Consider the following 12,378-nt stretch of genomic DNA (forward strand, 5'->3'; position numbering starts at 1 on the left):
CTGATCGTTTTCTTGGTTCTTTTCTCCTTGTGCCTCTCTGGGGTTCTCCCATCTCACCAGCCAGGAGGATAAGAGCAGACCAGAGGCCACACAATTTGCAATTCTGGCTCCTGACTGACTGTCGCTCCGGTGTGCTGGGCCTCAAGGTTCTGACGGGCAGAACAGACAGGACTTGAGCCTTGTTGCCATTCTGGACCGTGGTACCTGTTGTCTGACCCTGGGTCTCTGCACAGTGAGGTTTCCTGCTAGGCCCCTCCAAGCCTGCCCCTTGGCTAACTTTGCGACGTGCCAACAAAATTCTGTTTCCATCCTCTTCTCTACCCACAGACTGGAAATAAATCATCCAATGATTGGTTAACATGTCATGACTGTATCCCACTTTGCAATGAGGTGGGGCAAGTGGGAAAAGGCATTCTGAGCCCAGTGCCTTGAACCCTTGAACGAGAGGAGAAGAGTCCAGAGGGCCACTGATTCAAAGGAGGCGAGCGCCGGGCCTTTGTCCAGGGAGAGCTTGGGTAGGACCCGACCGAGGCGAGGAAGGCCTGGCCACCTCCCTCCTGCCCACTCAGGAATTTTGGGCAGCTGAAGGGGTGCTGCCTGGGCAGGGCTGGGTGTCTGCGAACAAGCCACAGAGCCCCCTTCCCTGGGCCAGCCCTCACTCCCACCCCACCCGTCAGTAGCTGCTGTACAGGGGACAGCGTGGAGGACAGGGCAGGGGAGACAGCTCTGGCCCAGGCCCTTTCAGGCCAGTTCCCGTTGTCACCACCAGGATAACAAAGACAAACAAGGGGGGGAAGGAGAGGCCTCGTGCCAAGGCAGTCAGAGGAGGGTTGAGGGTGCTTTGAGGGGGAGCACTGGGCAGATATCGACAAGGACAAGGCAAGGTAGCAAGTGCTCTGCCCCGACAACAAAGGAACTGACCTTGAATACTAATCTTCTTCCTTGATCGGAGGGGCATTCAAACATCCACCACACTCCTGGGCAACCCAGAGCCACTTGGAGGGGAACTGAAGGTCTGCACCTGACCCCTACCTGCCCCAGAGGTAAAAGCATTCAAAGAGACCAGGAGCCAAATTGTTTCTGTCATGGACTGTAATGTTACAGCACAACCCTAATCTACTCAAAATCATAGCACACTTGAATGTCTCAATAGAACTATTACAAAAAATAGCCCAGCCCCCTCCCACCAGGGATGGAGGAGGGGTCCTTCTGACGCAAGTTTTCTGGACTGTTCTTCAGAGATGCCCCAGGGGCTAAGCTCCAGTTCCATGGTGCCTGTTGGCTTAACACACACTCTTATTGGCTGTCTGCCTTCCCAACATCACTTCACCATGGACCATGCACCTGCATTTCCCAAAACACTAACTTGACCTAGAATCCTCCTCTTTAAGATCTGTTTCTGGAAGAACCCCAACCAAGGGTAGGATAATATCTTTTTATTTTGATATAATTATTTTAAAAGAAGAGGTGGTTGAAGTTGGTACCAGGATCAGAGTTACTGATGGCCTTTCAATAGAATGGTTAGGAAAGCCAATTTGGGGAAGGGCTTGGATGATGAGCTAGAAGAGAGTGTTAGTTGAAGACAGGCTAGCAATGGGCTGTATACAGGATGGTAGGATTCCAGAGCAATGAGTGAGCCCATGCTGACACTGAGGATGCAAGTTCTTCATGTGGCCGGCTTACTGCTTGCGTAGGATGAAAGAGCATTTCCCTGATACAGGGCAGCTGTCGGGAAGCTGCAAGCACCATTGTTCAACCGCCTGGCCCCTGACTTCGAAATAAGCCCTTGGATTACAATCAAATTAAAAACTCTACTTCTGCTGCTTCAGCGCAATCAATACATTCCCTTTCACAATGCACAACAGACAGGAAGAAAACAACTGCCAAAGCTCAGAAGCCACTACTATGGTTGCTTGGGTGAAAATTCCTAAACACAGATTAAAGTGAGAGAAGCAGGAAATAAACCCAAACAGGGCTCCATCTTTCAAATAAAGCTAAATGAGGCTTCATCTTTCAATTTAAGGGCATACACACACACACACACACACACACACACACATATACACACACTAATGCAGTACTTCAATTATTCTAAGATGTAATATTTCATTTTTTAACACCCCCGCAATTGAGGCATATTGTACAATTGATACAAATCATATTGGGCTTTTTAGTGGTATATAAAAAGTACTGAATCTTACAATTAATAAATATGGAATTTCATATGTGATGTGAACAAACAAGATTTTAGGGCCTCCTTAAAGACAAAAGTGCCTCATTCTTGGCCTCTACCTTTCAAGATATTAAGGGTGGGCTTCCCTGGTGGCGCAGTGGTTAAGAATCCACCTGCCAATGCAGTGGACACGGGTTCGAGCCCTGGTCAGGGAAGATCCCACATGCCATGGAGCAACTAAGCCCGTGCACCACAACTACTGAGCCTGCACTCTAGATCTCGCGAGCCACAACTACGGAGCCTGCGAGCTACAACTACTGAAGCCCGCATGCCTAGAGCTTGTGCTCCGCAACAAGAGAAGCCACCGCAATGAGAAGCCCGTGCACTGCAGTGAAGAGTAGCCCCCACTCACCGCAACCAGAGAAAGCCCGCGCACAGCAATGAAGACCCAACGCAGCCAAAAATAAATAAATAAATACATTTATAAAAAAAGATACTAAGGGCAAAAAAACTTTCAAGTGTATTGAGACCTAAATAAACCATGATAAATATTTTAATTTTTCAGATTGTTAACCCTAATTAGGTAAAGCTCAGTTTCAAAATTACTTGGCAGATGACCCTAGCATTTAAAAAATAAAACTAATATAGAATTAACATAAAGGAAAAATGAATTTATCCTATAATCTAGACAGCCCAGCACATGAAGTATTTACTTTCCTGTTCTAAACAAGAATTTTTACTTCATCTGACATTTTTCTTAAGGCAAATCACAGAAAAGTTAACTTTTGGCCCAAGTAAAGGCTTCTTTCATTTCAGCTTTCCTGGAAGTGAAAATAAGCCATCCTTTACCTTCATAAATGCTTTCTCCCTTCCTGCATCTAAGGGAAACAAGATAACCCAGAACATCAGACTTCCAGACCATACCAATCAGGAGTAGAAAAGTAGGAGGTGGTCACCCTTTGGGTGCCTTTAATTCTGGATTCAACTTCAAGTGAGACTCAAACTTCCTGCCCTTGTTTTCCATTCTCTCTCAACCAACTCAAGAAAGGAAAGCAGGGTCAGGGATGGAAATGAGCCATTCTGGTCTCTTTCATCCTTTTCCTCTTAAGGTGTAGTTGGGTTTATGAAAAGTCCAAACTCTGGCAATGCTCATTTAGCCTTTTTGACCCTCAAACTCAAAAACAACATGACTTGGGAGTAACCATGAAAAAAGGTCCAAAAAGCAGTTTCCACTGAGGCCTCAGTTATTGAACAGTTCTCCAAGAATGAATTAGGCTGTGATGCTTACATCCAAGAGATGGAAGCTCAGGTGAGAATCCAGCTCATGGGCACCAAAAGCCCTTGCACGGGATCAGTCAGTACTAACACTGAGCCCAAGCATGTGGAAAGCTGTAACATCTAGTATCCCTTTGCTGAAAAGGGTCATCCCATGAGGTCGATGACCAGTGTTGTGGGCTCAGGTAACAACTGCATGAGAGCTTCTGTCAAATAAAGAAGAGCCAGAGAGCATCTCACCCACCAGACATTGTTAGCACCAAGGACTGATGTTCGAATAATGGCACATGTCAAGAAGAGGCTCACCAAAGGCCCTCAGTGGTCCTCCAAACATGTTTCAAAACCTGCTACATCTCTTCTTTCTCTGTAGACTTGAAATCTCAGTGAAGGAGACTCCCTAAAAGAAAAAAATTAAATCTTCCTCAGAGGAGAAATCTATTACTTAAGAACACATGGTCAAGTTACATGGACACAAGCAATTTGTGAACCAAATACCTATGAATGCTCTGAGAGCTTCATTACTCGTCTCTAAACCTGATGTGGTGATGTGGCCACCACCCTCTACTCACAACCACTGGAGCAGAGAGATCAGATGCAGGCACATGAACCCTTTAGAAGGACCAAGCTTACAAATCTTCAAACCCATATCAAGTATCTGTGCCCTCATACTCGCTCACATGTATGGCCTCAACATTCCCACTAGGAGAGGACAGTGTGCTACATGTTCTCACAACACTAAACCTTCTGTTTTTGGAGTTTCATCCAATGCCTACTTGTTTTTAATTGAGCTTTAGCAGTTTCTTCTCAACAAAAGTCTAGGAAAGAAACTTGAGTGGTCAAAGCTGCTCCATGTTTCATCACCGTGGATACAAACCCCAAAAATGGACATGGCTTAGGATGATAGAATCTTTAAGATGCTGCTCCATTCCACTCACACCATTTTCAGTGAGTATAAAGAGTTAAATCCTTTATACTCACTGAAAGTGGAAGCGTAAATAAGTATTCATACTCCTCCCTAAAGACTCTACATGGGAAAGCACTTTTAAGAATTTTAAATACAAAGACAGATGAAAAGGTATAGTTCAATATTACTGTAATAGTTTCTGGGGGAAAAAAATGGCCTCTTTGGGGAAAATGTAATTAAATGCTGGAAACAGAGATTACAGGTTACACATTACACGCGACAATTAAAAATATGGTGACTTTATTTCAATCTTCTTACAGTCCCCAGTATCACATCTGGTAAGAATCTTCATATCTATAACACAAAAATGTCTCAAGAAAGCATGTTACAAGACAGTATATATAGCAACAGTTTGGCAGAATTCTAGTTCATATCCCCCCCAAAATTTTTTAATTCAAAAATAACAATTAACTTTATTTAACATATGTTATACTTACTACTTAAAATACCATGCTCTAGTTAAATAATTAATCAACAACACTGTATACAAATAAAATATTACACAAAATATATTTAAGAAAATGTTTTGGTATTTGATCTGAACAATAAATAAAAACACAGGCACTTCTACACTGAAACAGGAAAGCAGTCACTACTCAGGATAATAATTTTGTATAAGCAACACGTAATCATGTGGCAAGAACAGAATTCTGCAGTTTTAAACTGACAAACCACTGATAAAAAGGTCTGCAACTTCAATCTTTTCACTTAAAGTTCAAAAGTTACATACGCTTTCCTGGTCCACAATGAAAAATCATAAACACAATGTGGTTACCAGGGTCAATTCAATCTTCAGTTTGAAGATTATGAAATCATACTCATTATTTTCAAATACTAAAAAAGAGAGAACTATCACGATACCACCCAGCAAATGAAATACAAGATAGTTAAGCTTCCTCCTTATTATGACCAAAAGACCATAACAAGATAAAACTGGATGAATGTCACACGGTGATTCCCATTTTGCAAAACTGATTAGATTAACCCAAGGAAATGTTGGGGCAGCAGGAAATTTCAACAGAAGTTAACTTTTCCAGACTATTTAAAAAATTCATCCAAATTTCATGAAAATAAATGTAATTCCATTTCACAAAAAGCACTGAGTCATATATAACAGTGTCTTTGTAGCCAGTAGGTTTATGAATACCTAAATTGCAGATAATTCACTCATTATAATGGGAAATAGGATTACCATCATATGAGGGCAAAACAAAAATAACTTAACACGATCAGATTCCAGAAACATGATTTCAGATGACAAGGGGGACAAGTTAGAAAATAATGACCACTAGCCAGCAGGAAGGGTCAGAACCATTCGTCCTGTCATATCCTACATAAAAATTAGGATCTTCTGCTTTCCCTCTTCAGAAAGTACTACATTGAAAGGTTTAGAGGCCCTCATATGGATACTACTCATAAAGGCAGTTTTGATGGTTTTACATAGAAATTACCTCTAATGTGAGAGAACACAACATGGGAACTATTCGAGATACATCTTTCTATGCAAAATTTAGTTTAGTACATAATTTAGCAACTTAAATGAGCATTTTGCAACCCAGACCAAATATCAATCATCTCTTGAGGTTTTCTACTATGTACCAACATCAAACCTACATAGGAACAAATGTTATTCCTGTTTTTCTCTTCTATATCAAATGTCCTGAAGCCTTTGTGTTTCTCTGGAACGAGGCCAAGTTTCTGAAGGCACATTCCAGTATAAACGTCATCGATGGGGTAGAGAAGGACCTGGTCAGTTACATTGTATAGCCTCAGGGCCAGGTGGCCGGAGTACAGGAATCCACCTCCCCCTGCATAAGGTGGGTAGACGCCAGTGTAAACAACTTCCGGGATGTAGTACTTGAGTTTCTTATCCCGATGAGGTCCAGCATTGTGAATCACATCACCTATAAACAAATCTTTGGCTTTGTTCTTGGATAAGCTATTCAAGTAATTCAGGATGTGATGGGTGTTCACAAAAACATCATCATCACCCTTGAACACGAACTCAGCATTTGGGCAGGAAGTGCTCACCCACCTGAGAAAGAGTACTTCTTTCAGAGATAAGTTGAAGAAGGTGTCTCTGTAGTTCCACATAAGAATGTCTTGGTGTTTCTCACTCTCAAATTTCAGCATATCTGAAAGGTCAGGATGGTTGTCCTCTGGGGAGGTCTGGCCCAGTAAGAAGACTCGCACCACTGTTTGGTTCCCCACATTGGTTTCTTTGCCCCAAGATTCCCGAATTGCTTGCCTTCTGTCGAAATGTGAAGTAAGGGACTTAATCGCCAGCAATAAGAAGGGCTTCTTTGCACACTTATCAGGTTGATCTATAAGCAGTGAATAATTTCGACATCTCAAGTACAACAGAAAGTCTTTAAATCTGTCTGGCAAACTGTCGAAACCTGAAACTACTGACGTGACCCTCAGGTCAGGTTCACAATAATTCAGATGGCTTATGTTGGAAAATCCGTATGCTTCCCCTGTCTGGTTGGCTAACATGTTCAAAATGGGATTGTACTTCCTGTTCAGCTTTTCTTGTTCCCTGTTCCAATATGCCTTGGGAGGGTCAGATATCTTCCAGAACTTGTCTTTGGGTATTATTACTTCCCCTTTTCCATTTTTTTCTTGGCTACTGCTTTTGGAGACTTCCACAATCAAATAAATGAAGACATTTACCATCATCAGGATTCCCAACAACTTTATTCTTCGACGTCCAACACTCATTTCTCATATCTGAAATAAAAGAGAGGAGCATTGTATTGATTAGATTATTATTAATTGCATTTGCTCACATGCCACTTGCCTCTTTTATGTCCCCTGGAATAGTGGTTTAGAGCACAGATTCTAGACTTGCACTGCCTGGGTTCAAATCATGGCCCTATCATCCTAGACTCAAGCTCTGTGACCTTGGGCAAGTTGTATAACCAATGTCTCAGCTTCTCCATCTGTAAAATGGGGATAAATAACCCATTTCATAGGACGGTTTTGAGAGCTATATGCCTTTATATGTAAGCTTTTAAAACAGTGGCTGGCCTATAGCTAGCTGTATATAAATGACCCTTAACGCTGTGGCTGTTTTGGACACCGGAGGGCAAAGATACGCATTAACTAGATAATTCACAGGTGCTTCAACTTCCTTGCTTACACAAGGACATATACAAATCAGTGTGCTGCAAACGGATGTGCTCACAATTCATAATAACAAATACAGTTTATATTTGTTATTATGGACATACCTGCACACACACATAACTGTATTTATGTGAGCTGCAACATGTACAGTTCCATGTCATTTATTTTGATCCCCTATTTTACTCTATTTTTTTTTAAATGGTGGCCACAACCTTGAATTGTTTCCTGACCTTCCATTTTACAGATGAGGAAACCAAGGCAGAAAGATTAAGACACTTGCCCAGGGCTGCAGGGTTAGGAGGTGGAGGAGACACTAACCACACTGAATGTTCAGAGAGATGAAACCAGCTTCACACCAGCTTCATCCAAATCGCCCACAACTGAGACCAACCAAAATGTCATCAACAGAAGAATGGATTATAAAACTGTGCTATATTCATACACTGAAACAACCCCTAGCAATAAAGAGGAAAACTACTGCTACAAGCAACAACAGTGTAGTGAGGGAGAGAGAGACCTCAAACTCCATTTATGTTAGGTTCAAGAAGGCAAAATTAATCTAGGCCCTAGAAATCTGAAAGTGATAGGGGTAGGGGTTTTGAATGGAGAGGGTCTATACCCTTCTTGGGTATAGAAATATACTGTGTATGTCTTGATCTGGATGAGGTTTCATGGGTGTATACATTTGTCAAAAGTCAAACTGTATTCTTAAGATCCCTGCTGTTTATAGCAAGAAGGAAAAGAGAAATGAAAATGACATTTTAGTGAAATATCAAAGGCCAAGAATAGATTTCAGGCTGTAGGCAACAGAACAAAGAAAGAGTAATGAGATGGTCTGCTGGGGTTGTAACTGCAGAGTTCTAACACTAGTGAGACAGATGGCCCAAGAACAACCAGTTAGATGAGCTTGACCTTAAAAGACAACCCCAAAAAGTGGAACGGCAATACTCGGTAAAGAATTTTCTTATCAGGCTGGGACCTCCCTGGTGGCACAGTTGTTAAGAATCCGCCTGCCAATGCAGGGGACACGGGTTTGAGCCCTGGTCCGGGAAGATCCCACATGCCACGGAGCAACTATGCCTGGGCACCACAACTACTGAGCCCACGTGCCACAACTACTGAAGCCCGCGAGCTCTAGGGCCCACGTGCCGCGACTACTGAGCCCACGTGCCACAACTACTGAAGCCCAGGCGCCTAGAGCCCGTGCTCCACAGCAAGAGAAGCCACCGCAATGAGAAGCCCGCGCACTGCAACGAAGAGTAGCCCCTGCTCGCCACAACTAGAGAAAAACCCGTGCACAGCAACGAAGACCCAATGCAGCCAAAAACAAATTAAAAAAAAAAAAAAAAAAGAATTTTCTTATCAGGTTAATTCTACAGCTGAGAATTCATCCTCAGAAAAGAATCCCAAAGAAGTATTGCTTCTCAGGCACAGTGCATTATCTTGATACAGGGAGCCTCTGAAGAAGGTATTGTTACTTTTATTCCCATTTTATATCTGAGGAAACAGATTTAAAGAAGTAACTGTGTTAAGGGCAGAGCTGGAATCCTAGCCAAGGTGATGGGGGTTCTAAGACCACCATGTCAAATGGTAGCTACTCTTCTCTGACCTCTAGAACAAAATGGGTTTTTTTATTGGGGGGGAGGGCTGCAGTTAATAAACATTGATTCTTCTAAAATTTCAATACAAAATGTGAAAGTTCAAAAAGAATGGTGTGAAGGAAACAGTTTGGTATCACTAGAGGAGCATGGGATTTTTTTTTTTAATTTATTTTATTTATTTATTTTTGGCTGCGTTGGGTCTTCGTTGCGTTGCTGCGCGTGGGCTTTCTCTAGTTGCAGTGAGCAGGGGCCACTCTTTGTTGTGGTGCGCAGGCTTCTCATTGCAGTGGCTTCTCCTGCCGCGCAGCACGGGCTCTAGGCACGTGGGCCTCAGTAGTTGCGGCACATGGGCTCAGCAGTTGTGGCTCGCAGGCTCAGTAGTTGTGGCGCACGGGCTTAGCTGCTCTGCAGCATGTGGGATCCTCCCAGATCAGGGCTTGAACCCGCGTCCCCCACATTGGCAGGCGGACTCCCAACCACTGCGCCACCAGGGAAGCCCTGTTTGTTTTTTTAAAATTGAAGCATAGTTGACTTACAACATTATATTAGTTTCAGGTATACAATATTGTGATTTGCTACTTTTATAGATTATACTCCATACAAAGTTATGATAAAATATTGACTATATTCCCTGTGCTGTCCATTACATCCTTGTAACTTATTGATTATGTATTTTAATCAAGGGTAGTGTTTATTTATTTATTTGTTACTATGAGATTTAAAAATTCACTGGGTTCTAACAAACAGTCTCAAGGCAGAAGTATTTGTCACGCTGAGAATGCTGTGAAGTTATCACTATGTTGAACAGCCCAGATTAGATCAATGGGAATTCACAAACTGTTTTGCGTCTCTTAAAATCTGTCCAGTAGATCCAAATCTAGTTGCTTGTACTTATCACTGCTAAATAGTTTCGGTTAAGGACATATAAGTAAAAGATGTTTTTATAAAACCAGTCCCTACACCATACCTTCCACTCCCCAAAGCCTCTACACAGCTAGAGAACATGGCAGATGATAAAGTTATATGGGTGCTCTCAGCTCACCCAGGTAAGCAGCCTCCCATCACCACTCCATTCTCCCCTCACTTCTCAACCACTACCCACCCTCCAACCCTCAAGAATCCCACTACTGAGGTACCAAGAAAGGGCCTTCTTAAACTTCCTCCAAAGAAGGCGGTAAAAAAAAAAAAAAAAAAACCCACAAGATATTCCCTACTCCTTAATTATAGGTTTAAAGGGCCCCAAGTCACACACAACCTGAATAATTCATAAGTCTATGGTCCATGCCCTCCTTAGGTCAGCTCCTTTCAAGTGAGCCTCTGAGGACACCTTTTATGCAAACTGAAGGCCAGTACATCTTCGGCACCCTAAACCTCTTTGTTATGGGTCTGACTTGCCAGGACAGGAGAGCTCAAGTGGACACTTGGAATGTATTTGTGCGGGTATCTGATACAATTAAAGAATTAGTCATCTTATTAGCAAATAAATCATGGATAGTTTTACGTTGGTTTTTTTTTGGCCTCCAGATTCGAGACAAAACACTTTCCAAAAACAAACCATTCTCTCTAAATTAGGATAACTTTCCTAAAGCTGAAGTAGCACTTGACCCAGTATCACTGGTCTTGCCCTTCATGTGAACAGGCTGAAAAGAGGACAAGGAAAAGTATGAGGGTGAACAGAGAAAGACTACAATGAGCAAGAAGATCTGGAAGGAAAAACAGCACACGCTATGAACAGCTAACTACTTGACAGAAATTTTCAACTCAGAAAAGGAATATGGATCAGTAGACTATTCCTGAAATTTCTACAGTAAAACAGGACAGCTTAAGGGAGAAAAAAAGAGAGGCACAGTACTTTTACATAACGGGTCGTGAAACTGTAAGTTAATTTTCCTAGGAAAAGATTCAGGGTGAATAATATAATTCCAGATAAATGAGCCAGTTATGCATCCAGACCTATGGATACCTGCAATCCAGACAGAACCATCTGAAATGATGGTGTGACGTTTCATATCACGAAAAGCACCAATCCTTCTTTCAGGAATATTTTGAAGAGTGCATTAAGCTTGCTGACCCTGGCCAAGGTTTCCAGCTTTATCACGGCAATTCAGGCTTTTATTTCTGCCATCAAGACCCAGCCAGGACCTCCCATATTCTCGGCCAAGATAGGGCTTTGTGGCTCTCAAAGGGACACCATCCTCACCTTGTTTCAAGGATTCAAGTCCTTGATTCAAGGATTCCAGAACATTTCCTGTCCATTTCTCATTTGTGCCCCCTCAGGGAAGCTGAGAGGATACCACTTTACCAGGGAGAAAAACAAAGGCTCCAAGAGGGTTATAACTGGGCTGCCTAAATGTCACCACAGAGTTAAGAGGTAAGGCCAAGATGACAGAGTCTTCTGGCTCCTAATCCAGGGCTTTTGGGATCTCCTCCTTTTTCTACAAGGCATGGCCACATTCTTGTAACCTGGTCCAGGTCAACAGTGAAGTCTCAAGGGCTGGCTCAAGGCTGAAAAGACCCAAGGCACTGGGTCATGGTACATTTGGTTGTTACAAAGACTTCCCAAAGAAAGGGAAATTGGAGCCTAGAAGCTCCCAGCCCCACTTCTGACAAGGGGCCAGCCTTTCTTTTCTAAATTCCCAAACGTGCAGCTTGGGCTAAACTCTTACCACTATTTCTAAAGGGCATTTCTTCCAAACCAACCTGAGAAGGAAGGGTGAGAAAACCACCCAGATTCTCAATTATACATTTCCATCGAGTATAAATGTCAACTTTCATTTGTGACCGAGGCACAGTCCGTCGCATGAGAACCAGACTCTTACAATAAACCAAAGTTCATGGAAAGGAGGATAAAGCAGTGACCTCCATAAAAATATCTGTGGGAAAAAGCTCTCTGAATATTTGACTAAATATTCCCATTACAGACATAAAACCAATTCCGTGTCCTTTTTTGAGCAGGAAGTTACATTGCTCAAAAAGAATTTTGAGTAAGAAAACCTACCCTGAAACTAGAGAAGATGTTATACAACCCTCACTGTGAAAACACAGAATTTTTACTGTAACAGAAATAGAAAATCCCATATGCAGACAAAGAACAACCTTAGCTTTCACTTTGTACTTGGGAGTAGACTCTCCCCAACAGAGACTGAACAGTCTTAAAATTTCTAAAACACTTCAGTTGATTTTGTTTAACAACTTCCTTCTTTATTTTGCAATTAAAATATTTAGAAAGGTAGAAA

At 42.3% G+C, this 12,378-nt stretch overlaps 1 protein-coding gene across 4 annotated transcripts in view; it reads right to left on the reverse strand.

Moving 5' to 3' along the window:
• Positions 1 to 4,635: 4,635 nt before the first annotated feature.
• The window catches only part of B3GNT2 (UDP-GlcNAc:betaGal beta-1,3-N-acetylglucosaminyltransferase 2), a 30,223-nt gene continuing 22,480 nt past the window's right edge, over positions 4,636 to 12,378 (reverse strand). For all 4 annotated transcript variants that reach the window (XM_022597319.2, XM_089922342.1, XM_089922341.1 and 1 more), the window contains one exon: positions 4,636 to 7,142. In XM_022597319.2, the coding sequence (XP_022453027.1) occupies positions 5,940 to 7,133 (1,194 nt within the window). In that variant the 5' untranslated portion in view covers positions 7,134 to 7,142 and the 3' untranslated portion in view covers positions 4,636 to 5,939. The remainder of the gene's footprint in view (positions 7,143 to 12,378) is intronic.

This window comes from Delphinapterus leucas, chromosome 13 (assembly GCF_059928025.1).
Source record: "Delphinapterus leucas isolate spDelLeu-1000000601 "Yukka" chromosome 13, BTC_Dleu_Yukka2, whole genome shotgun sequence".
Taxonomy (NCBI): domain Eukaryota; kingdom Metazoa; phylum Chordata; class Mammalia; order Artiodactyla; family Monodontidae; genus Delphinapterus; species Delphinapterus leucas.